The 27,351-nt window shown below is 41.4% G+C and overlaps 1 protein-coding gene across 3 annotated transcripts in view; it reads right to left on the bottom strand.

Moving 5' to 3' along the window:
- Positions 1-27,351, bottom strand: part of side-VII (sidestep VII transmembrane protein) — a 716,396-nt gene that overhangs the window by 433,408 nt on the left and 255,637 nt on the right. For 2 of the 3 annotated variants that reach the window (XM_083119006.1, XM_083119007.1), the window contains exon 3: positions 11,086-11,294. In XM_083119006.1, coding sequence (XP_082975132.1) covers positions 11,086-11,294 — 209 coding nt within the window. Of the gene's footprint in view, positions 1-11,085; positions 11,295-12,646; positions 12,692-27,351 lie in introns of those variants that run through there. The other variant, XM_083119008.1, reaches the window with a different exon arrangement.

Here is a 27,351-nt window from a genome sequence, read left to right as displayed (position 1 = left end):
ACATGTCAATTTTGTCACACATATGTCGCACACATGTTTCACGTAGTTGGTGACTAATCCCCAATTTGGGTGTACAAATTCAATAAATGTTATGACAAAGCTTTTGCCTCGAAACGTGGCGCAAATGTGCAATGATTTTTGTCATAAACATTGACATGTCCTCTGCGAACGTTTGCTTCAGTATTTTTGCAATTCTGCAAAACATTCTGCAGTTTCTGTTTTACGTATGAATATTAGGATAATAATTAAAAGTCACACCATCAAAAAAAGAGCTATTGTTTTTACAACGAAATCGTGGTCATAACCTCGTAATTGAATTTTAAGTAAAAAAAAACAGTTATTAGCAACAACAAGGGGCACGAGAAAAAAGAAATCTGGAGTTAGTGCTGAAACTAATTAATATGACTTCATAAATGTGGTTTATAATTCGTTGTATTTATAAACCAGTAAGTTATAACTGAAACTGCAAAATATCGCCAATTACAGTGCAATATATATTTGACTCCAATTAAGAGTGACTCCAATTAATAAATATGAAGGCGGCAACAGTCCTAAAAGTATCTAGTCCCTCAAGATGAGAGTGAGTTAGCTCTCAAAAAATTCAGCCCATCAAGGTTGCACTGATGTTAACTCTCAAACGATTCAGTCTTCAAGGCAAGAGTGATATTAGATATCGAAAATTGTTGCTTTTCTTTATGAGAGTGACGTAGGTTGTTGATAACTTTATATTTACAATATTAATTTACAGAATGGTAGCTGTAATGTTAATTGATTTTATTTTTTGTTGTGTTTAGCTTCGCTTTTCTGCCAGCTTTGGCAAATCTTGATGATGAGGATAAGTCATAATCTGTTAAAACTGATGTAAGTACAATCACAAAGAAAACCCATGCCGGGATTCGAATTCTGGACTGCTGGCGTCGTAGCGCCGTGACGTAACCACTCTGCCACGGACATCGGTAGCTATAATGTTAAATAACGTTACCGCAAATACATGTATTGTCTACGTAACGTTAGTAAAACGTGACTGTGATGCCATATAACGTCTAATAAGATAATGACAAATGACTTTGCAGTACAAATTACAGTAACATGTTGGACGTAATATCACATTTGCGGCCATTACTACATTACAAATCTTTAACATTAATGCAACATTTTGTAATATTCCTGTAATGTTACATAGTTACGTATTTGTGACACACACACAATACTATGCAATGCCTTATTGTGCCAAATGAGGGCTATATTAATGTTTTTCCCAGTTACTCTAGGTAAATGCGTTACTCTGTCGCGAATACCAGTCAAGAGCTACAATATTGATGGTGTCAATCTATCGAGAAGCATCAATTACACCATCACTGGTAGGCAACCGAACTTACACATCCTCTTTAAGATCCCAGCGCCGTTGTACTTGCAGAGCGGGTTTGCCAAAGTAGGTACCTCTTGGCAAATAACCGTAACAACTCATTTGCCGGCTTACGAGGAATATTAAACGCCGTGGAAAGCGCCCCAACCCTCCATATTCGCTAGCTTTCATCTCGGCGAAGGCAGGTGGAGGGGGATTCCTAAATGGGCGAAATGTGAGATGGAAATGAAGTTTCTTTTTTTTCTCTTTGGTGGGTGAAAACGGGCTGGGGGGGGGGCGTGGAAGAAGTAAACAAACCTTTTAAGGACGGGGATTGGGGATAATGATGTGTCACACGGATGGGTATTCCCTTAAGTACAGGAAACCATTGAAACAGCAATGGTACGAAGAGAAATCTACTTCATTGTACGAAGCGAGATTTTGTAAACACGGTGCAAACAAATAAATAAGGAATAAAAGTAGAAAGTAACTGAGACAAATAACTTTTGGCGGTTCTGCCCCCTTTCCACCGAAAACCTCCTAAATATGAAAATGGCGTCAAATTACATTGGTTCCTATATATCTGATACGACGTACGCTGCAGCACTAGAATATTTTCCACCCACATTTCCAAACAACACACATGCCCAGACCGGGATTCGAACCGGGCAACTTCGGTAGCGAGACCACTTAACCAAGTCGGCTCACACATCTAATTAAAAAAGTCCCAGAAGAAGATTACCAGCCATATGCAGCTCTCTTAAAAAGTACTAATTAATATTTTTGTTACAAATTGTATATTTAATTACACGCTCCACTGCTGTTGTAAATAATACCAAATGGCGTGTATAGTCAGGAGAAAATTGCCGTTGTTAGAGATTCATTGTAAAGAAGATACAATTCCTACAACTTAGACTTTATCATCGACCTCAACACCCTTGGATCGTGCAGTGCCCCTTGATTTTGATTTTTGCCTAACTCGTATGCCAAAAAGAATGTACATTGTATGAATGTTATGTTGTGTCTTGAGTACCCAGCTGGAACAATTGAAGAAAAACAGAGTTGGATTTCAAATCTTTGCAAATGGTCCGTACCGTACAATCACCACATTGATCTTAAAATAAATATTAAGAACAACTTATGTTTCTTCATTGACTGATTTTTTTTTTAATTTGCTGAATGTTTCAGCGGACTACACATACATCATTTTTAAGAGCCAATAATATAATGAAATGCAATGAAAATTACAAAAAATAAAAAGACACTAGGTTCAACAAATCTTTTGAAAACAATTTCAAATGTGATTCATTCTTCAATAACTATATGTATAAGAATTTCCATGTGTATGCCTATGTGTTTGTATAATGCTTATATATTACAGATAAATTGAAGACCAACAATCACTTTAAAATTAATTGTTTACTGGCTGCTTTTAAAAACACAGGGTCTTGAGTTTTAGTTATTTTAATATTGTTGCCATTGTTGCCTTTGTTTAGTAAAATGCATTACATATCTTTGTATTCTTGACTCTTGAAGATGATGTGTATGTGCAGTCCGTTGAAACAGTCAGCAAATTAAATAATTTTAGGCTCTGAAGAAACAAATGCTCTCATTAATATTCATTGTAAGCGAATGGATAGCTGTGTCTTGGTGGGATAGGTGCCGTGCTGTTAGCGAACGTGTTCATATCGAACACGTGATCTTAGCGAACACAGTTACGGAAGGATTTGTAAGTGCGTGCTGTTAGCGAACACGCAAACTTGTCCTGTCTTACTTGTTCCTGAAACTGGTCAGCATGCAAGTGTTGCCAGTGAAAAGCCAACTTGCGTGGAGAAACACCTCTTTGGCTGGTGCCTCTTGACCTGACCTAACTCACCCCTGATCATTCTTTAATCGACTGTGAAACCAGCAAGATGAGTGAAATAGAATTCATTAAAACGAAGCACGGGTATTTGTGTTTGGTTTACGATGGTTACCAGTATCGAAGAGTACGCGAGGCGAAAGGCGTGGTGACATGCTATGTATGAAAGAGAAGAAAATTAAGTGTAAGGGGTCACTGAAGACAAAAGACGGAGTTCTACTTGAGGAAAGTTTAAACGTACATTTGCACGAACCAAATATTGCTGAAATGGAAGGTAGTGATTGCTGTAGTCCGATTGCCTGCCGTGTCCGACTGGCTGAGGTGACGTCATTAGTGACGCTAGGTTAATTTAAGTTAGGCTGGGTTGGGCAAGATAGAAAAAGAAGAAGAAAGAGTGTTTTGATACTAATTCAACCGAAATAGAAGTAAAGAAAAGAGCTGAACATTGTAGGAAATGGGCGAGAGAGGATCTTTCTGTTTCTGTTAATACCATGGAGGTATAAAGAGGGAGGAGTAAGCCTAGCGCGATTTTCCTGAAGCCGGATCATGTGACAAAACCGGAGAAGTCAGACCAAAACATTCGAAGACGCTGTAAGAAAGCATGTAATTTTGTGAATAAAATTTAGGAAACAATGGTGCCTGCTCAACACACGGCTGTACTAACAGAAGCGACAGAAAACCTGAAGAAATAATATTTCATAAGCAAATAAAGCTAGTAATAGTTTGTTTTGTAGTATTTAAGTGTAAAGTAAACCTCGAGTTTTCGTTTGTAGTTGGAGCCTACTTCCATGCTCCTTCCAGCCCGCGTGCGCTTGCAGCAGCCGATGCGATGTTCTTCTGTCTGTTAAGTCATTGGTTGAAGTAAATACGGACATCTTACGCAGACAAACTTAAGCTCAGCCCACTGCGTTCAAAACGAAAGCAAGGATTGATACGAGACTGCCATCAGGGGGCTACCTTACGACACCTCTCCGCAGGAAATCTACGAGGCTGTTCAGGAAATTCAGTATCCTGTTGCAGCCGTTAGACAACTGACCAGACGTGGGAAGCCAGGACAGTCAAGGATACCCACGCCGCTCTTCCTCGTCACCATAAACTGGGGACAGGGATCCGGGGACTTTTACCATGAGACATGGCTACTCGACCATCACATTGTGGTTGAAACCTACCGAGTGTAACGCTATTGCGTGGGGTTCCTAATAACTAAGAACTTAACACTAACTCTTCAACTGAAAAGGCATTGTTTCGTGTCATGACATATGTTTATTATCTTAGACCTACACTATAGTACCTAAGTACTGATTGCTAGCTTCATGGCCATATCCTGATTATAGCTAATAGGCAAGTTCTAAGTGGAGAGACCACTTAGTAAAAATGGGTCTTACCCTCCAAGATAGCAGCGGCGTCAGGCAGGGCGGCCTCTCTTCGTCACACAAGTCGGCAGGACACAGACCCGAATCTCGTTTTGCAAGAAGTATATATTCACAATACGACCTTGTCTTCGTCCTCAACCCAGCTCTTAGTGCTCCCAACCTTGTGGCTATTTTCGTAATCTGTCCATTTGGCCTTGCTGGCCCTGACGGAGGTTTTCTTGTGGTTAGGGTGCCTTTAGGCCTGTCGTCAGGGCCAAGGTCTTGGCCTTGTTTATTTTTACTAAACCACCTCAACTTCCTGTTGGTCGCCTTTACGGTAACCTTGCCCTTGACTAAGAAGAAGGGGGGAGGAAGGGCCTTATCTTTATCACACGCGTCAAGGATGAGACAAGTGTATGTGACGTAAGTCCTTACTTCCTGCTTGAGTTCTGTTTTTTTTTCACTTCCTTAGAGGCAACGCCCTTTTATGCAGCACAATGAGCTGTACGTTACACGAGGATGTGGCATCCTGCAATGCTTCCGGTGCCAGCGCCTGGGACACGTAGCTGCAACCTGTCAGACAACCCCAAGATGTGTGAGGTGTGCTGGAAGCCACATGGCCGTTGACTGCAATAAGCCAAACAGGACGAACCCCTGCAAGTGCGTCAACTGCGGGGAGGCGCACCCTGCAAACTACAGAGGTTGCAGACTCTTCGAAAGGGTTCTCAGGGGAAAATCGTTTACTGCCGCAGCAAGAAGCAACATCACTAACAACCAGCAAAATCCAAGCCGGCACCAGACGCCAGACAACGGATATCAAGAGACACCACGACGGCCAGACACACAGCCAGAGCCAAGGGAACGGATAGAAAGACAAGACCAACCTCAGCAGCGACAACCAGTGGACCATACAAACCCACCAAACAGAAGAGACATGCAGCACCCAAGACCACAGGCACATCCAATGAACTACAATAACAACAATGTACCAAGGAGACAATACCAGAACACGGACTCTGACGACATACTGACAGCCTTCATGAGAAAGGTGTGTGGAGCCAAACTGAGAAGAACCATCCCACACATCTTCAAAGCAGCACCACAGTAAAAAAAAAACGCGAGAGACAGTCTGGAGAAGATGACGGTCCTCACCATAATGATTGCTGACCTCCACAATGATGGCTGCCTCAACTAAAACTATAACTACAATCCACAGACAGCTACGCATTGCATCCTTCAATGAACAAGGCATAAAAGACCAGAGACTTGAACTGCAGCACTACCTACAAGTCCACCAGACCGACGTGTTATGCCTGCAGGAAAGTTTCCTGAAACCACGCAACACATTCCAGCTGCGGAACTATGCTAAGTATAGAAGGGACAGAATCCACGCCAGAGGAGGAGGAGTGGCCATCTTAGTTAAGAGGTGTTTCCCCACAGAGGAAATACATATCCCAGCGCTGCAGGAAATTTAGGCAATTGCGATAAGGGTCCTCACGCCGAGTTCCCCACTTGTAATTGTCTCCTGCTATAAGCAGCCTGACAACCCTATGAATGAGCAGATATAAGGACACTGGAGGCCCTTGGAAACCATGTCATCATTACAGAGGACCTAAATGCTAAGCACCGCACCTGGAACTCCCGAGTCAACAATGCCGCAGGGAACGAGTTGGAAAGAATATTACCGCTGACAGACCTAAGTAAAGCAGCACCGCTGGACCCGACGCATTTCCCGCACAACGGAGGACTACCAGATGTACTGCATGTACTGCACGCCGGATGCGGCATACTGGTCCCACCATACGCCGATGTGGCACTCAAATCGGACCATGCCTTTGTCCACTTTGTAGTGTCACATCGGGCTATCACGCATACAGCGGGAAAACGGACCCTACCGGACACCAACTGGGACTACTACACCCAACATCTAAACCAGCTGGTCATTCCAACAGTTCCCCTTCGAACACCGAGGAAAATTGACGATGCTGTTACAAACCTTACCACCAACATGAAGGATGCAATGCGTTACGCCAGACTACCGAGACAAGAAGCCGACAACTACCAGCCCGAAAATAACACAGACACCGACGCACTACTGAACCTCCTCATTGCAACAAAACACAGGCTAAGGAAACGCTGGAAGGAGACAAGGGACCCAGCCGTAGAAACTACATACAACGATATGACAAGAAAGGTCAAACAAAGACTCCACCGAAACGCAACCGAGAACTGGGAACAAGTCTTCGCAGACATGGACCTGAAGCGAGGAGACTATTGGAAAGTTGTGAGGAAAGCCACTAGACCTAAGATCGCCTCCTAGACCACAGTGCTCCAGGGGCCGACCGGACTAGTGGTGGAACCAGAAGAACACGCCAACATCTTTACCATACACCTGAGGAAATTGTTTGCTCCAAATCCACTGCCACCCCCGCCTTGGCCAAACTTTAGAAGGATTGCAGCCACTTTCCAACGGATGAAGGAAACACCGATAGAAGAGCAGCCTAGACTAGTCAACCCCAGAGAGATCCACGGATACATCCGCCGACGTGGTTCGAAGAAAGCACCAGGACTAGATGGACTGCCACTCCTAGCACTCAAGAGGACACCCCTGAAAGCGATAGTACTTCTCACACGTATAGTAAATGCCATAATGATAACAGCCCACTACCCATCACAGTGGAAGACGTCAGCCATAAACATGATTCCCAAACCTAGGGAGAACCAGAGAGAACCAGCAAACTATCGCCCGATCAGCCTCCTTACGCATATGAGCAAGGTGTGTGAAAGGGCCATACACAAAAGAATCCAGGAAATAACAGTGGAGAGAAACCTTCTGCCGACCTTCCAGTTTGGATTTCGACCGGAACATAGCACCACGACTCAGCTTACCCGAGTTGTGGAGCACATGACCGCTATGAATAACAGAAAGCACTACGTCTTTGAAGTCTTCCTGGATGTCAAAAGTGCTTTTGACAAAGTATGGCACGAAGGCCTCATCTATAGGTTCCAGGACTATCGCTTAACGGACTGCTACGTGAAGATAATCGACACATATCTGCGCCATCGAAGCTTCATCGTAAAGCATAAAGGAACCACCTCAGAGCCGAGAGTCATCAGAGCAGGGGTACCACAGGGCTCAGTGCTAGGACCACTCCTATATGCCATCTACACTGCGGACATACCAGCTAGGCGAGACATCTTCCCAGCGGTGTTTGCAGACGACACCGCGTACATAGCCAAGCATAAGAACCTGGATGAGTGCTACCGTAGGATGAGGGACCAACTGCAGGAGTACGAAGACTGGACAATGCAATGCAGCCAAATCCAGCAAAGAGTGAGGCCGAAATCTTTGGAACGCGGTTTCACAAAGAAGAGCAGCAACTACAATTTCTTGGAGAAGACATCCCTCACAAAGATGGAGACAAATACCTGGAGTCACCCTTGACCGCAGGCTAACATTTGCAAGACATGTGGAAGACGTGCACCAGCGAGCCACGACCAGACTCTCTACACTATATGCTGTCCTCAGGGCGTACGCCTTAAGCATGGAAACTCGTCTCCACATCTATAAGGCCTGTATCCAACCCCTACTCCTATATGCGGTACCAGTGTGGCACCAAGTGGCAGAGACTCACTTCCAGAGGTTGCAGACAGTGCAAAACCGAGCTGCGCGCACCATCTGCGGATACCGGCTGATAGATGGCATCAGAATCACCCAGCTGCATGACGATCTGGACATCTCGATTCTGAGGCAAGTATCAACAAGACTGACACAGATCTTCTGGACAGTCCTACCAAATCATACAAATCCAGCTGTACGCAGCATAGGACGAACCCCCATCCTCCGGTGGAAACACCGAACACCACGACCAGATGACCCACGAAATCGACAGCCTGACTGAATACACTATTTGATGGAAAACACTGCCAGACTGCACACACTCCTCGACTGAAAACACTGCCAAACAATCATTTTACTTCTTACCCCAAAACCTAGCCCATTATGTACCCTCACATGAAACCACTATAATACCCATGAATATGTACCCTATTGCATACCTATAATGTTCTTATCCTGTAACTCCAATGTATACCTAAAATATTGTAGTGTCTCCTATCATTTACAATTGTACTCCTGTAAAATTGTTTTCATTGTACCCTGTTATTTTCCTATTCCTGTAAAATTGATTTCATTGTATCCTGTTATTTCCTATTCTTGTTGTATCCTGTAACTCCCATTGTATACATGTTACCTGTACCATTGTATTGTACCCAAATATTGCACCTTTAATATCATTTTACCATACGCTAAACCTAGTCCTCCAAGGAAGAAAACACCCAACCTAATTACCTGGCTAAATAAAAAAGAGCCATCCTGGGGAAGGAAAACTTCCCCACACCTGGCTTCAGACATGAAGAGGGGCACTTAAATCCATCCTTATCATCTTTCCCCTTCTGTAGCAGTTGCTGAAGGGAGCACATCAAACAACTCAAAACCTCACAAACCTGCAAAATCATTACACACACATCTGTAAAAGGCATGTCCTAAGGGACGAAACTTACACTCACACAAACCCAGTAAATGAATGAATGATACGAGACTGCAGGCACCTGGTTAATACGATCTTCCAGGAAGAATTAAAGGTACGTTTACTTCAGTGGACACGGCACCAATATTTTTTATTCGTCTTGCGTACGTGTTTTAGGCAAGCCCTCTTTTATATTCTTCTTTGTATCTGATCAGTGGTGATTCATTCATTTATTGTATAATACATAAAATATAATGTAAAATATAATGTTTCTTCAGCTCGAGAATCGTAGCTACGGCTTCGTAACGGAAATCCCAAGCTAATTTAAGGAAGATATAATATATATCAATATTTTAACAAAAACTTTCATGTAGTTAACCTAAATTGTTGAGAATCCTTCATTTAGCTAATTTCAAACACAAAATGTTTATAAGGTATCACTGGCAACACTTGCATGTTGACGACTTTCAAGGACAAACCAGACAGATAAAGTTTGTGTATTCGCTAACCGCACGCACCTGCAAATCCATTCTTTCCGATGTTCGCTAAGAGAACTTGTTCGCTACGAGCACGTTCGCTGCTAGCACTGAATCGTGGGATATGGACCAGCAACATCCAGAATACGGACAGGATAAGGAGGAAGCGACATATTAGCATACGTGGGCATCAATGGCAACCCAGCTTCTCGTGTAAGCATTGTGGAAATTGTGTATAGCCGGCAAATCCACAGCCAGTAAGTCTGCATAGAAAATTATACCATTTTGCACGAGCAGCTTCGGCAGCACTTGTGTGTTCCCATATAAAGCGTGCATCGAAAATCTATTTTGTGGGAAATTTACATTCCCAACATCGCTCTGTTAACATGGAATGGATAATTATTCCCTCGCGCCAAGTTTCGTGTGGAATAGGGAACCGTACATTTGTACATGTTCGCCCATTATATATAATATGAATTTATTCATGGGCAGTCACTCCACGCACTGTGTGTGTTTTGTGTGTGTGTGTGTGTGTGTGTGTGTGTGTGTGTGTGTTTGTGTGTGTGTGTGTGTGTGTTATGTATGTATGTATGTGTATATACTGTATATATATATATATATATGCATTTATGTATGTACACACACATACACACGGTATGTAATGGGTGACAGACCCTTTCTCAAGCCACTCAGATGTCAACCTCACCTCCACGTAGTACACTCTGGACTCAATTTTTCAGACTAACGATGTTCTGGTGTTTGAACCCATGGTCAGTATAATCCTGTAGTGGATTTGTGTTGTATGCTATCTATATCTGCTTGTGATTCTCCCTTCATCTATTTCATCTCATCACCATTCATCTTCATCTTCGAAATGAGCCAAAATTGGCAGAAACGGGAAGGAAAATAAATCAAATCAGACTCACGCACAGTCACACACATAGGCACATGAAAGTCCGGAGGTCAACAGTTGTGGAAACATCGTTTAAAACAATAGAGATGTGGACACACGGATCAAATGTATCAATATAACTTGCGAGTGTCATAGAACAAGAAACTCTCATTTTGGAACAAATTACAATGGTTTATCTTACGTGACAACGCGCGACCACACAACGCTGTGTCTGTCCAGGAATTTATAGCAAAACACAAAATTACGGCTCTTCCACACCCTTCATACTCCCCTGATATGTCTCCGTGTGATATGTTCCTCTTTGCACAATTGAAAAGGGCACTGAAGGAGGAATGGCATAGACACGTTGCAACTATCCAGGCAGAATCGACATCTGAGCTACGCAGCATCCGAGAAGAGGCTTTCTCTGCATGCTACCAGAACCTACAGACACGTTGGCAGATGTGTGTCAAGTCCAGAGGGGACTGCTCTGAAGGTATCCAGGACAAATAATTGGTGAGGGCAAAATTTCGTATTTGTATTACCAGTCTAGAGACCAGACAAAGGTTGTATTCCAACTGAAATACATTTCAGGAAATGAAAATAAAGGAAATAAAGCAATACACTTACCTATGACGGTTACGTTGACCTTGCTGTCCCGAGTTTGAGCTAACTTGAAGTCAACTCTGCACCTGTACACACCCTCATCTTCCAGCTGAATCTTCTCTATAATCAGCTCTGCCGGTTGTTTGTTAGGCATGAAGTACGCCCTAGTACCGAGTACCCTTTCGTCCGACCATCTTTCCGCATTAACGAACTCCCGTCCTCTGGCGTCCACGCTGAAAAGAAGAGACAAATTATTGCTTAAATTACCCATTACTAATTGCCAACACTCGATAACATATTCAAAACGATATATTTTTATTTGTAGAGTCAAGTTTCGAAAAATGTGGAAGAATAAAACTTGAAGATGAAGGTTTGAATACTGTCCTGAACGTGGGTGTTCCCTCATTTTAATCTATTCATTGTTAGTTATAGCCATAATAGGCCAAAGGTGGCAGAAATACTACGTAAAATAAGAAAATATAAATAGTGTATAGCTATTACTATTCACTTTTATTTTGCATCCCTTACATGGGGTGGTTTCTATTCCTTAACGTTGCATTGTCAACAACAAATCGAAATAATATGGTGATAGAAATTTTTGGAGTACGTATCTAAACATCTACGGTTTTACAACTTGAGACTCTCCCTTTTTCGTTATGTTTCAGGTCATTTTGTTCACACACTTATAATTCAATTGCAATTACTATCTTTCTGATTTTTAACAAAAGAAGTATGGAAAAGAGAGACTGAAATGTTCTGAAGTATGAAGAAGAGAAAATGAAATATTCTGAAGAATGAAGAAGAGAGAATGAATTGTTATGAAGAATGAAAAAAGAGATAATGAAATGTTCTGAAGAATGAAGAGAGAATGAAATGTTCTGAATAATGAAGAAAAAATGAAATGTTTTGAAGTATAAAGAAGAGAGGATGAAATGTTCTGATGTATGAAGAAGAAAGAATGAAATGTTCTGAAGTATGAAGAAGATAGAATGAAATGAAGTATGAAGAAGAGAGAATGAAATGTTCTGAAGAATGAAAATCAGAGAATGAAATGTTCTGAAGATTGAAGGAATAGAGAATAAAATGTTCTAAAGTATGAAGAAGAGAGGCAGAAATGTTCTAAGGTATGAAGAAGAGAGGCAGAAATGTTCTGATGTATGAAGAAGGGAGAATGAAATTTTCTCAAGTGTGAAGAAGAAAGCATTATATGTTCCGAAAAACTAATGTAATTTTTGCTTGGTTTATAACTAATAACTCTTTCATAAAAATAACATGACACGCACCTACTAACTTGTGTGTAAAGGTCATAAGGTTGATAACAGTTAAAAGAACTCAGTTTTTTAAGGCGGGGAGCACAACACCTTAATTTACACTATCTCCTATACATGTAAGAAAACAGATGAGTTTTACTTCATCAGTTCGTGTTGGATTCCCACACACATATGGCAAGTCATTTCCAAATAACACACATACAACACAGTTCTTATTTTAATCTTCCTATTCAGAAAAACAAAACACACGATCAACATTACATATCAACTCCAATATGTTTAAACATAGCAAAGTCAATTATGAACAAACTTACCAGTTGTCACATCCATGTCCGTGTCGATATCAAAAAGCATTCTAGATGATCAATTTTGTCATGAAAGAGTTCAACATACAGGTTGGTAGTTAACCATGAGTTCTTACAATTGCGTCATACAGTGTAGGTAGGCACTGGCATGATCGTTACAGACGGATCTTACTACTACTCAAAGCATATTAGCCCATTCTCCTAATGTGCATGTAATATTCCCATTATACAAAGATAAGTTATCTATGAAATCCAACGAATTTCCCAGATTCGAGTCACATCCTAGGTATGAGTATCGATTTATAAATTTTATCTAATAATTGTTCATCTTCATCGTCTAGATTGGTCAAAACGTTGCAGAACACAGACGCAAAATAATACAGAAGGAGTAGTGAGTACACTACTCACAGATGAAGTAAGAAATAAGAGAGACATGTCGGTGATTCGACCTCAGAACCCTTGTCTTCATAGTCCGCCATGCTAAGCACTCCGCCAAAGAGGCTCGGTTGGGCACGCGTCCAAGCTTTGCTGAAACTAGCTGAACTCTTAAACAACTTTCCAATCTTTCAGATCCGTTCGCATGAAAGATATAACAAATTTTACCTGGTCCGTCTCTTTGAAACAGGCACATCAGTACAAACGATTAGATTCAACGAATTACCTTATTCTGCTTCGCTTCATATTGGCTCGTCATTGTCATTTTTTCGTCGTTCCGAAGAAAACAAGCTCCGGTTAAGAACAGAAGGAAGAAAAACGTAAGGGGAAGGGACAGGAAGCGAAAAGAAAGGGAGGGAAGACAAAGGGCTTGTATATCTCCATCCAGAAAGCTTTCCTTTGTTTGGCAAAACAATAAGTTGGACGGACGAGGCTTCATTATCTTTGTCGAACGAAGACATTTTTACAGCCATCATCCTGGTACGTAGGCAACGCGCTCAGCAGTGGTCGAGAACAATGAGATTTGTTGCCAAGGAGAAAGCTTTTCTCTCAAAGAGAAGCCGGGAGGAAGAATATGTGGTCGCATGGTTCAAGACTTTTCTTGCTCGTTCTAAAGATGTTTCAATAGATCTTCACGTAACATGGCACTTACGCTCTTATTGCCAGTTACTGTGATGTGATCATGTTTCCCTAGGGTTCATATTGTGTTATGATCCTGTTTCTATCCTGTTCAGACCAGGAATGACCACAATATCCGAATAACGGGTATCCGGATTTCAAATTATGCGATATCAGTTTCAAATATAACGGACAATCCTCCGGATATCCGAATATCCAGATAGTACAGATTTGATGAAGGATTTGTAGAAAATCCGTCGAGTGAAATACGAAACTAACGAATAAAATAATATGTGGATAGCCAGCAGATAGCCGAATAATTCGGATAACCACATAATCCGGACATTTCAGATATCCGGATAATTCGCATATTCGGATATCAGAATATCCGATGTGCGGATATTTGAAATCCAAGTAGAGACTTATACGATATCCGGATAAAAATGTATCCGGATTTTGCTATCTCCAGTTCAGACTGTGTTCTGATCATGCTTCCATCATGTTTATGCGGTGCTGTGATCATGTGCCCATCGTGTAGAGACTGTGTTTTCTTGTCACTTGAATGACAGATGCCGCGTTACTACCGTGCCTACTCTATGCAGTGCTCTATTAGTTTTGACAGCGATTTCAGAGAGGTAAGCGTAAAGCAGAAGAAGCGCGGTAGCAGCACAGTTGCTCATGTAGAAAAGACTAGCGAGACACTTGGACACTTTTCAGCTAAAACTGATAGGGAACAAAAGTAAACGGAGCAGACAATTCGACCATCTCCCTGGGCCTCCATTTACTTCAATAGTCAGCTCTCGTGCCTATGGTGCAAATTGTCACGGATTCAATCAGCAGTAAGAACTGCAAATTTTCAGTGTTGCGAACACATTTGGGTCGCATTATGGGAGGACTTCAGGTTCGAAAGCCAGAAAAAGCAGTGATGGGATTCGATTCGTTGACTACCCGTCACTCAATGAAAACAAGATTGTCAGGACTTGACCTTCAAATATCTGTTGCGTCAGATTGGTTCATATTTTTAGGCTCAAATGAATCTGTAGATGCTGCTACATTTGTCTGCAAATACTAATTTCAATATCATTTCGTACAGTTACTGAAAGCTTGTTGATGTATCACTGTGACTTGAAATTGTATTGTGTGTAGAACACAATGTAAATGATGACGAGGTATTGTATTTTTCTTAATTCGTCGTGATTGTAAATTTCGTTTTCTTTAAGGTGACTTAAAAAATACCATATCTGAAATTCCACTTAATGTTTGGGTTTAAAAGCATCCAGTGAGTTTCAGTCTTTGACTTGAGTCCACTTTATGCACAGAAAGACTAATCGGACAGGAGTTACAGTTTAAAGTGCGTTTCGAACCACTATGTGTCCTTACCGGGTATCGAACCCGTGACCTCTTGGTCACAAGGCGACAACGTTTTCACTGCTCCATCGGGGATGGCTTCGGATTCAGTGACGTTCGGTGAGAAGTAGCGAGAGTCTATCTTTGTGATCTAAAAGGTTTAATAATTTAAAATCGAAATAGTTAATGACTTGTCGAAGCTTAAGTTCATATGCTACCTCTTTTTTTTCTCTTGCCTTTCTCTACCCACGGTCCCACCGAAAGAGGAGCTTCTCCAGCGCCCATTGTGACCACGTGACCGCTGAAAGGTGAGTCCGAACATTTATTTCCTACTCCCCACTAACCCTTCGCCTCCAGTCCCGCCGACCGCTGCCAAAGTTTCAGGTTGCAGGTACACCTCAGAAGGTTTATCCTGCTACATTTCCTGCGGCGAGGTCTGTCGCCTGCTGGAAGACCTTGGCAGATGTCACGTGAGTACTTCGGTTCACTGACATGAGCGCTGGAGAAAGCATGTGCTTCAGCCAGAGCTCGTCTTTCCTCTTGCGAGGGGAATTTGAACACTTCACAGTGTAGAAGAGGGGGAAGGCAACCGCCACTTAGGGGGCAGATATATCATATGACCAAAGGATAACCATCTGCCCTTTAAGGGCTTTGATATTACTTGCTTGTCCTTTCAAAGGGCTTGTGCAACAGCATGGTCATTCGCCATGTAGACATAGGTCCGGCAACAACAACCTGCAGACGACAGTGGCGGGAACTGTACCCCAATATATCACTTAGCCTATGGTCAATTCTACGACATTCGGTTACCCATAGAGTATTCTCCCCTTCCCCCCAACGACCTTCCATTTCTAAGGAACTAAGGAAGCTGTGTGGACCGATAAAATTCTTGGCAGTGTTGTTTTTTAAAGTTCTTCTTTAGTTCGGAGGATATAATATATACTGCTGGACAAAAAAAACCGGACACTTGCATTTTTTGTGATAACGCAATGGGTCGATAAAAGCTCTGGTACAAGGGCTAACTAAATGTTGCAGGAACTCAATTAAGTACGAATGCATAAACAAAGTCCGAGCCTATGAATGGTGCATATGGTACTACATGATCTGCCGAACATTCTGTAATATATCTGCGAGCTGTTATTGCAATTCAGATGTCAAATATTAAAGTGTCCGGTTTTCATTGTCCAGCAGTATATAAGTAACACACAATACTCTCCTTCCATCCCTTGTTACTTTTACATAAATAACATTCAGATTTTGACAAATTATAAATTACATTGATAGAGTTAAATACTCGCTGTACTTGGGTTGCGGAGGGAATGTAATTCAAAGGTTTTCTCATCGATTACTAAACCTGCCGCAAAATTAGTTGGGTATTGAGAGCTGAAGGAACACGCATCACGGTGTTGCCATATCGTGCGGTACGGCACGGTACGCAGTCTGACGCTGTGTCGAGGAAAACGTGTTATGAAAAGGAACAACAATGATGAAGAAATGTGTTATTGTTTTTCGAGGAAAACGGAAAAACAATGATGACAACAATGATGAATGTGTTATTGTTTTCTCTCATCATTTCCATCTCCCTTACAACATGAACGAATTAACGAAACGAGCTTTGTTTACAGGTTACCTTTTCAATCCATTCTGAAAATATTGAATATATACACTTGCAATAGCAATTTCTATCCGATGTCGCCGTTAGTCTGCCCATCTTTCAATTATACCGCAACTGAAGTGCACAAAAGCCCAGTTGGTGGGCCGTCTGACCACGTGGGAGACCCACGGTGGTTTGTGGAACTTTTTCAAATATCCCGAGCGGCTCCGGGGTCGACTGAGCCCAAGTGAGTAACTGGAGCAAACCTGGGGTAAAGGCGGTCGGTGAACCACATCATCTCCATAATATGGCCTAGGTCGAGGTCGAGAATGTGTGGAGCCCTACCTCCACATCCCCATATGCCTCCATACTTTATATTATATGCATTTGTTTAAAATATGGCTAATAGAAAGATAAGACAAGTCAGTTACATCAGTTATATAACATAAGATAAAATTGGGCTTCGTAATTTCCCTGAGGAATCTACATCACCATGAAGAAATGCATTTTTCTTGTATGAGAATCCCAGAGATTTTATGATTGTCCTTAAAGATGTTTTCCCACTTTGAAAAAGTCCCGAATCTTTCAACGGAACGCACAGTTTCCCAACAGTGGGATGATCTTACCTCCTATAATAAGAGTAAATATGGCGACGAATAGCGTCTTGCTGAAAGGTATCTAAATTTGTCACACATTTACTGATATTCCTCTTCTTTCCTGAGGTTTCCAATTTTGAAGCCTCGCATTGATTTATTTCCACCACATTATATTTTTCCCCTATTTTCCCCCTATGCTGTTCTTAGACACGCCGACAGCAGCAGCAGTTCTGTCCAGAACTTTATTTACTGAAATGATTGAACCCCCCATTGTTTTTCTCTTGCTCAAAATATTTGCGCGCAGAATAAACCATCTCCCGCGTTTAGCTTTTGAGAGGAATTCCTTTACCGAAGGCTTTCTTTCTTTAAGTGAATGGTCTCTTTGGTACATTGTCATCTCGAGTATTGTCTCCTGTAGTTGACATTCTTCTCACAAGCATATGTACAAAAAAATAATGCACTAAAACAACACGCTAGATACAACAAAGAATACGCTGAATTCAATCAACACTAAACAAACGGATCGGTTAAAACATCACAGCAACGCAACGCAACAAACAAAAAACACGTCCTCTCCCAACAACATGAAAACTGATCGCAAGAACAATCGCCCGATAAGTGGCAACACCGTGATAAACGTTTTCTATTGCTGGGTAACCAGGGCTTGGATGAAGCAATGGGAAGATTTTGATTGGCTCGCAAGCCAGCAATCCAACCTCCCGTAGTGACGTAGACCCGGTTTCTCCACGTACTTCACAAGCGTCAATACCAAACTAATTTCGCGGCAGGTATACCCAAGTACATCACTGAAAACACCTTTTGCAATAAATATCTTCTCTAAGACTTTCACAATTTAATTCGCCAAGTAAATTACTGTCATCATAAGAAGATACTTGCTCTTTTATAATAGAGAAATATTTAAATCTTATCACAATAAAATACATGTAACGAATTGAGAAAACCATTTTTTTAAGGAGAACATACATCAGAAGTAGTGTTTGGTAGAGTTTCATTTAAATCCACTTGCTCATTCGATAAGCAGGATTGGACCTACAGTTTAAAGTAATATTCAAAGAAATGTGTAATATGCTTTCATCGAGAATCAAAGCCGGCAGTCCTAGATCACCAAGGGACAGCGTCAGTCATTGCGCTATTGTCAGCCTTTGAAAAATCTATTTTTACATCAGCAGAACTCTAATGAAATGCTTGCAATTGGTTATTAAATGTAGAGAAAATAATGCTCAAATATAGCTTTATTACAAAAATATTTCAGGTACATATTATTACTTTCCTTCAGATTTACCCAGATAACCTTTCGTTCTAAATGCTACGTGATATAAAGAGAGGAACAGCCTCTCTCTGTAGTACAGATGGGAAAATGGTTGTGCAAGAAAATTAAAAAGAAATCTCCAGAAGACTTTCATAGCGTATAAGAAAGAAGCAATATTGCAACCTTGAAAGAAAGGCATGGAAGGAAAAGACGAGGAACACGCAAGAAGATGAAAAGATTGGTGAATAATAACGTTCTCGTGTTTCTTTCTTGGAAGCCTGAGCGCTTGAATTTCACCCGTCCCTCTTGAAGGACGTCTGAACTCGCAAGAGAAAGAAGAGATAATCCAACGTTCAAGGTAGACTGTCATGGCGGCACATACGGACTGTGAGTTATGTTTTAATCCGGGACGAGAGGAATGAAGTTTTTATTTATCGTTCCTCGTCTAAGTTTAAGTAGGTTAAGGGGTTATGATTGGACGGAAGGAATAAGGGGAAGTTACTGTACGTTTCGGTCATTTTGCAGAGAAAAAAACGTTCACTTTAATGTATTTTCAGGGATATAGATGAAACTTTCAGCGCTAGATGAGGAATACCAGATATTCAACAATGTTATCTCTCGTTAGTTACATTTGCTTTCTGATTAAATTTGACTGTCGAAGTAAATTATTCCAACTGAGTTACTACAACGCTGCAAACACTTTTGGGACCCAGAAGGTTGAGTGTTCGATCACCTTCTCTCATACTAGGCAGAGCAAAAAATTATCCACACTTTTCATCATAACTTTCTTTAGGTTGCTCATACTGTCCACAGCTCTCGCATGCTGATAAGTGGTACTCTTGTGGTTACGTGGCCAAGGTTTCATATTATTCGCTACATTTTCTTTCTTTTGTAACAGAATAAACATGGAAGTGCTGCAGGGCCTCCCCAATGGCACGGTGCTATCGTCGTCGCCTTGTAATCAAGGGGTCCTGGGTTCGATACCCTGTGGAGGCACATAGAGGTTCGGATCCCACTTTAAACTGTAGGTCCAGTCCCGATTAGCCTTACTGTGCATAAAGTGGACTTAAAACACCAAATCAATCAATCAATCAATCAAGGGCCTTGCTGCTGGTAATGTGCATCAAGGGAAAACAAATATCAGTGATCTGAAGCTTGTCGTGCACGATTTCGCACACAGAACCATGACTAACAGTGGCGTGCCCAGAATTTTCGAAAGGGGAGGGGGTTATGTAGACTTTTTTTTAGTAGTTGGTCCTCATTTTGCCACCTTATCTTGCATTTGACGTTCTTTTTTTTTTAAAGAATATTGGGCCAAAGGAAAGGAGTTATAACCCCAACCAACCCCCCCCCCCTTTCAGGGATGCCACTGATTACTAATTTGCAGAGAGCATGCCATCTCATCGGCTGCCACCCTGTAACCCATCTCTTCGTCAGAATCATCTCTTGAGGTTGTTGAATCTTCCCATCAGTGGTGGAGGTAGATGGGCGTCCTGCTCCCGCTACGTGCTTCCCGCTTGTCCGGTCATTTTTAAACCTCTCGATTCACTCATATACACTTCTACGCGGTAGAGCACTGGCCCCGTATTGTACTAAAAGCCCAAGGTGAAATTCAGCCCCTGACACACCTTCGGAGCAGAGAAACGGATCATTGTTCTCTGTTTTGCGTTGGTGAACACGTCTTCCCGCTTCCCATTTCTCGCTAACAGGAGGTAGTACAATTGTTGACCGCTGTGGCGCTCATAGCGTGTCATTCCACGATATTCCGTTTACACGGTTTCGTATGGTTGTGTAGACTTCTTACGTTGAATAGCATACCAAAATAATATGATGGGACTTTAGTTATAGTGGATTTGTGTTACTTGTGGTAGTAAAAGTATAAGAAAAAACGATGGTTCGACTAAGAATCTCGCTTTGGAAAGTTCCAGGCTTGATTTCCGGTAGCGGTGTAATAGGTAGCTGTTCTGTCATATAATTAATCTAATCGCTCATCCAATGGCAGGTTCAGTAGGTTGAATGATTAAAGAATTGTGAGAAAATATTTCTTCTTCTTTTTTTCTTCAAAACTTCATATAAATTTTATATGTGTAGCCCTATATGCTGCAATGTTTTATTTTGTAGGAAGCACCAAAATAATTTTTTATAGAAAGCACTAATAATAATCTTACGAATGAAATAACGGAGGTTGTATAACACGACAGCTTCCAAGAACCAACGCTTTGATTGCAATCTCATATTTTTGCAACCAACGTTCCAAGATTCATGTTTTTGGGTGTTTCTTTGTAGGCGGGAACCGGATTAACCTTAACGGCAAGATATTGGCAACCAAGAAACCGATGCACACATTATCATCAGTTTATGTCCAAGACACAGTGCAGAACATTTTTACTTAACTTTCACACATTTCTTACATTGTTTTGAAGGCATATAGGAGGATGTAGGACGTAGGGCCCCATTCATTCGCAATATTGCTTATTTTCTGGAGGTGATGTGATTTATGCCGTTTTATACCGCAGGTAGGCTACACATTTATTACATGTATTTATTTATTAGAGGCTAGGTGAACCGGACGGGAAAGTTCCCACACCTTTGAATCGACGCCGAGTCTTCCGCGAGGCAGTCAGACGTCCTACCGTCTGGTTCAACGTGGCTATTAGTAACAAAATGGGTATTAATATCAGCAAGAAAAACAACACAGGCCTAGATAGTGGAAACATTTTTACATATTTGGCTGCAACGAAATTGCAATATGATTCTGGAAATGTGCTCCCTTCTTCAGTATTGAACGATTGATTACCATAATGTTCAATGTTTTTAATATTCATGCCGATTGTTAAGGCCACATGACAAAATGATACAATTATACAGTTTGCATGTTTCTACAAAAAAATATCATTCGTTTCATGCAGAGGTATAAAGACTGCTGCCGGTGAAAAGATTGAAATTGATTAAAGTATTCAATAGTAAATTGCAAGTGATCACTGACATATGGGAATAGCAAATAAGCTGGGTTTAAATATTCAAAGTCTATAAATTACAAGCTTTCAACAGAGTTATTTATTCAAAGTAGATGAGCAGATGATGCAATGAAATTATTATATATATATAATAATCATATTGAAATTGTGGTATAGCGGTATTTAGGAACGAAAATGCACCAAGATGGAATGCGAACTTTTGTTTCAAAAGAAGACATAAAAAACAACTACTTTTCTGTATTTTGCGATATTTAAAACCAGAGCAATTCAGAGAATAACTAAAACAATGTTATATAAAATACTAATTAGAGCAACCTTACGTTATGGAAGGGAAACCTGGACTTTTAGTAAGAAATCAGAGATAGCCCTGGATTCCTTCGAAATAAAAAGTAATAAGAAATGTTGGGATGAGTAAGAGGAGGAGAGACATGGAGGCATGCAATAATGAATTGTAGCACCTTTTCAGACGTAAAAAGGATAGCGTAGTAGGCAAAGAATGAAACCACACCGCGTACCAAAGAAAGGTCTATGTCGTACAATAGGAGGCAGAAGACCCAAAGAGAAGCAGTGGAAGAAGAGGATGTGGGCACCACTTTAGAAGTGACGAGTTGTATGAGGAAGGCTTTAAACCGCGTTTGTTCCAACTTGTCGCCTTTACCGCGCTAGCTATAGGTCGACATTTTTTGTGCCAATAGGAAACGAGGAAAATGTCGTCAGTTTCACAGAGAGGAGCGAATGGGAAGCAGAGAATTAGCACTTGCGCACGTGGTGTTGCCACTTCATAGATTATTCCTAACTTTTTATGCCATTCAAAAAGTTCAATTTGTACAATTATCGTGGTAGTGTTTAGTATATTGTATGAACATTTGTACATTCCTGTGTAGCTTATTTTCGGTCTGTCTTCTCTCAATAGAAAGGAGGGGGTTGGAGTGACAGCACCGCATGTTTCTGCTAGAAATGTCAACGTTCAGCGAGAGTGGGAACAGTGATAGCTTATCCCAAGTGCGGTTTAAGCAGAGATATACAGGGGATGGACAAAAATATGGAAACACCTGCAGAAATGCACATTACCTTTATTAATATCGAGTAGGACCACCTTTGGCATGTAGAACGGCCTGCAGTCGACGTGGAATGGACAAATACAGGTAGCGTATGGTTGTCAAAGGCATGTTGTACCATTCTTCTTCCAAAGCAGCTGCAAGTTGTTCTAGAGGCGATGGTGGTGTGTAGCGGGCTCACACCTTTGTCTCCAAAACCGACCACAGGGGCTCAATAATATTGAGGTCTGGCGATTGTGGAGGCCATGGCAGATGTGACACTTCATCTTCGTGCTCATCAAACCAGTTCTGGACGATGTGAGCTGTATGAACAGAGCCTCTGTCATCTTGAAACACGGCATCACCATCTGGGAACAAAGTTTGCACCATGGGATCCAGCTGGTCAATCAAAATGGTTACGTAGTCCCTGGCAGTGACATGTCCATGCAGGGTGATTATGGATCCGGCAGAATACCAGGAGATGACTGCCCAAATCATCACTGAACCACCGCCATGCTTCACTCTCCGTAACGGACAGTCTGTATCGTACTCCTGTGCTGGCGTTCTCCACACGTACACTCGGCCAGCAGTTAAAAACAATGTAAAGGATGACTCATCCGACCATATTACAGTCTTCCACTGCTCCATTGTCCAGTTTTTATGGGCGTTGCACCACTGTCTCCGTCTAGCAGCATGGTCAACAATCACCAGTGGTTTGGGAATTGCAGATCTGCCATGAATACCCTGCTTGTGGATTTCGCGTCTGACTGTATTGAAGCTAACAGGGTTTGTAAGTACTGTATTCAGCTCAGCAGTGACTTTTGGAGCCGTGGTGATCTTCTGCTTGGTCACAATCCTACCCAATGTGCGTCTGTCTCTGTCACCCAACACACACTTGCGTCTACGCTGGTGCTTCGCTGATGCGTTTTTTTCCGGAAGTCTCGTAGGCAGTCATGATCTTCGAGACTGTGCCTCTTGATACACCAAACATTTCCGCTACTTTCGTCACGGAAGCTCTCACCTTACGCGCACCCACAATTTGCCCTCTTTGAAACTCTGTCAGCTCAGACATGATTCACGATAACTTGCACGGACTGGTCGCTGAACTGTAACTGGCACATCTGTCAGGTTGGCCAGGGTGTATACCTCGCAGGAAGTGCCAGTGAGCACAGCGCCACCTACCATTCAGATGCAAATCGTGTTTGAAATGGCTACCTTTTCTATACCAGGTGTTTCCATATTTTTATCCAGCCTCTGTACATGGAGTGGTCAAATGATGAAGCCCAGGGCTCCATATTGGTCTCCAGTGTCATAGAAGAACAAGATGAGTGTATGAAAGAAATTGGTGCGAATCATGTTTTCCGTGGATTATGTATAGAGTAGAACTCCAGAGTGTCAATTATTTTCTCGACGAAATGCATTAAAAAAATCTTTGTTGCCAGCTACCAAAATCGCACCAGTCTCATTAAAATGGCAGTCTCACATTGCTTCTTATATTTATTTTGCAAAAATTGGATGTAACAAAGACAACATGTTCAGCATTAAATTTCCTACAATGTTTTTTTGGGAATCTTCACCATTTTACCAAGCCGCTGTGGTCAGGTCCGTAGAGCATCCGATTGCCATCCTGGAGACCTGGGCTTAATTCTCGAGGTGGGTGACCTAAGATTGAAAATTTTCTGACCTTGTCCCCACATAAAGTGGCCCTGCGATTCACCCAGCTTCAAATAAATAGGCACCTGAGGGGAGGGGGTTAGAGGCGGCCGGAGTGTGGTACGGATCACATAATCTCCACAAATGGCCGATATTGTGAATGCGTGGACCTTGAAGGTTTGCTGCAATGTGCAAGGGGTAGTTTTGATGTGACATTTTAAATGCATGTAGGTATGTGCTGACTGCTTAACGTAACGTACTCTGAAGGTTCCAAGTTCGAACTGCCTCATTATGTATCTTCCATCATGAATTATTCATTTTCATATTTAAGATTTGAAACAACCTGATCCATTTCGAAAATATAAGCTTATTTCGGGAAGTTAAGTTTAATTTTCACAAAGGTAGTGGTTTGAAAAAGTTTCATTGGCATTCGTGCCTGAACCCAATGGGCCACAGGGTACCCTACTTGCTACAAAATAAGCCAATCTATTTTATATGGAAATATGCCAATCCACTCATTGTCAATGCAAGACTGATTCAAGATCGTTTTCCAAATGAACCACGGCTTGCACATAATCACCTCCAGTGATTTCATTGCACTGAATTTCAGGACCGTGGAGACAGGATGATACTGACGTTCTATTTTAGCACTCGGTTACACAGAACCGATACGTCACTCTCTCTTTTTTTCGGGTCGACCTAGCACCGAATCGGTGCAGGCGCGAACTGGATGGAACCTGATTCGCTGGTCGTGGGATTTGCAGCGTTAATTGGCTGACAGGTAATTGGGAATGGTGCCAGCTTCGCCAAATTCATTGATGGATTCGATCCTGACCAAACGTCCAGTGGCGAAGCATTATGAGGCGGACAAAGCCTGTTTTAGATAGAGCATGCTGTATTTTTGTCATCACAGTGGGCTAGGATCTTCTATTTTTTCTTGCTTTTTGTTGTGGTGCTGGAGAACACTTTCACCACGAAAATATTATCTAGAAAGTATGACATTTATTACAATATAAAGTGACAGTACTATAAAGTTTATATTGTCTAGGCTGTTCGGGAAAAAGGACTCAAGTCAAAAAATGAAAATTTTACAGTAGACAGTTTTGTGATGTTTATTATTTTAATACCAAACATTACAGAGATGATATACAGGTTGAATCACCAGTGTTTAGAATCATTGCTCAACATAAAATTACACGCACAATATTTTTGTTAATTGATTCCGTGGGACTTAGATGAAAGGAACAGAAAATCGTAGTTTGTGACTTGTGTGCTTTTTCCCCGAACACCCTAGATTTGTTCAGCTGTTTTTGGGCCAAGAAACGAGTTATGCATAAAATATATTCTTTTGAGACTAATAAAACTGAAATTTAATCAAGATTTTAGTGTTCTCTAGCGATTATATGCGAAACCTATTGAACACATATGATAAGCATTTTTTAAAATTAATAATATTTCCACTATAGATAATAAATATCTACAGTTAGATGTTAGGGAGAATTCACACCTAAGAGACTAGTGACATGCGACACGCGATACTAGAGTTACACACCGAAGAGACAAGATGCACGCGACACGCGGCAAGCGACACTTGTTTCTTTGCCCAATTTGCATGATGGTACAGATATAATTGCATTAATCACTTTATTAGTCATCCCAAAAGAACTTAACAGGAGACATTGTTGCATCTAAATCGTGTTTTAAAATTTGTGCAAGTTATTAAAACTCGGGAAAGGCATATATTGCGCATGAGAAACGAAGAAATAATATTATGCACTAACCTCAAACGGTATACGCTAGACTTTGCAGCCTGAATAAAGGGAATACCTAAATACTAGAGAAATGGTTCTCAACCTTCGTGAAACATGTCACGGTATTTTTGTTTAAGTCAATGCCCTTATCCCAATAATTTCCCTCGTAAATCTTTATAGCATTTAAGATTTTATGCATGAATTAACATGTACCTATGAAACTATTCATAAATAAATGTTAAGATAATCATAAGGAGTAATAATAATTTGATTACGTGTGTAGGATTTTTGACAAAAATAAAAATATGGATGACGAAGTGGTAACGTCGTCTCCTTGTAATTAAGTGATCCAGAGTTCGATAACCGGTGGAGGCACATAGTGGCGTGGGTCCCACTTTAAACTGTAGGTCGAGTCCTGATGAGTGCATAAAATGGACTTAAAGAACGAAAATTTACAACTCAAATCTGATGTTGGGATGATGATAGTTGTCAACTATTTTCAGCAGAACATTTCGCAGCTCAGTATAGTTGAAACGAGGGCACGGTATCGGGTCGCGGCCCGGCAATTGAGAAACAATGCACTAGAGTACTTTACCATGTTGACTGATCTATTTTAGATTAAAGTGCCTCAATATGCTGGCTATTTCAAATAAAAGCAGTTACGTTGTAACTGGCGAAAATACGGCCTCTACACGATGTTGACAGCCGATATCTGCATCAAAAAACCTGATAAAGCTAAAAGATCGTTGTGTTTAAATCTTAAAACATTGTACATATCGATACGTTATAATATCAACAAATTTGAGCTTCAAACACATTGTAAGGCCTCCAGCTGGGCTCACTTCTAGAGTCTAAATATAGTTCGCTGGAGTGAAGCATCACTGCGCTTACGCGAACAACAAATTGAGGCGACAAGATGCACGGTATTGAGAAAACGGCACAGTCCGAGAGACACGTAAGCGACATGCGATACGTACATCTTGCCGTGTCTCTTGGATTCCAAAGGTTGCATTGATTACTGAGGGTTCGTTTCCAAGGGACACGTGTCTCGTGTCGCAAGTCGCGTGTCTCTTTGGTGTGAATTCTGCCTAAGAGGGTGATCTTTTCTGCAGGCAGTGAAATATGAGCCTCTCTTCCAGGTGAGAACTGATAACAGATCTTCGGTAGATTAGAAGGCTGTTAAACATTTTAGTACATATCGAGTTTGCTCAGAACGGATAAAATCAAAGATATTAATAAACACGAGTTTCGAATGAGGTACTGTAGTTATCGTGCTACTTACATAAGCGAATTCTTGGAAATTTTTGTAACTCATATTCTCGTATGTTATTTCTTTAAATCCTTAAAGGGCCTCCCCGGTGGCGCAGTGGTAGCGTTGTCGCCTTGTAATCAAGGGGTCCCGGGTTCGATACCCGGTGGAGGCACATAGTGTTTC

Source organism: Lepisma saccharinum, chromosome 3 (genome assembly GCF_977018435.1).
Source record: "Lepisma saccharinum chromosome 3, izLepSacc3.1, whole genome shotgun sequence".
Lineage (NCBI taxonomy): Eukaryota > Metazoa > Arthropoda > Insecta > Zygentoma > Lepismatidae > Lepisma > Lepisma saccharinum.
Note: the sequence above shows the minus strand (reverse complement) of the source record. Positions and strands in the feature narration are given on the sequence as shown.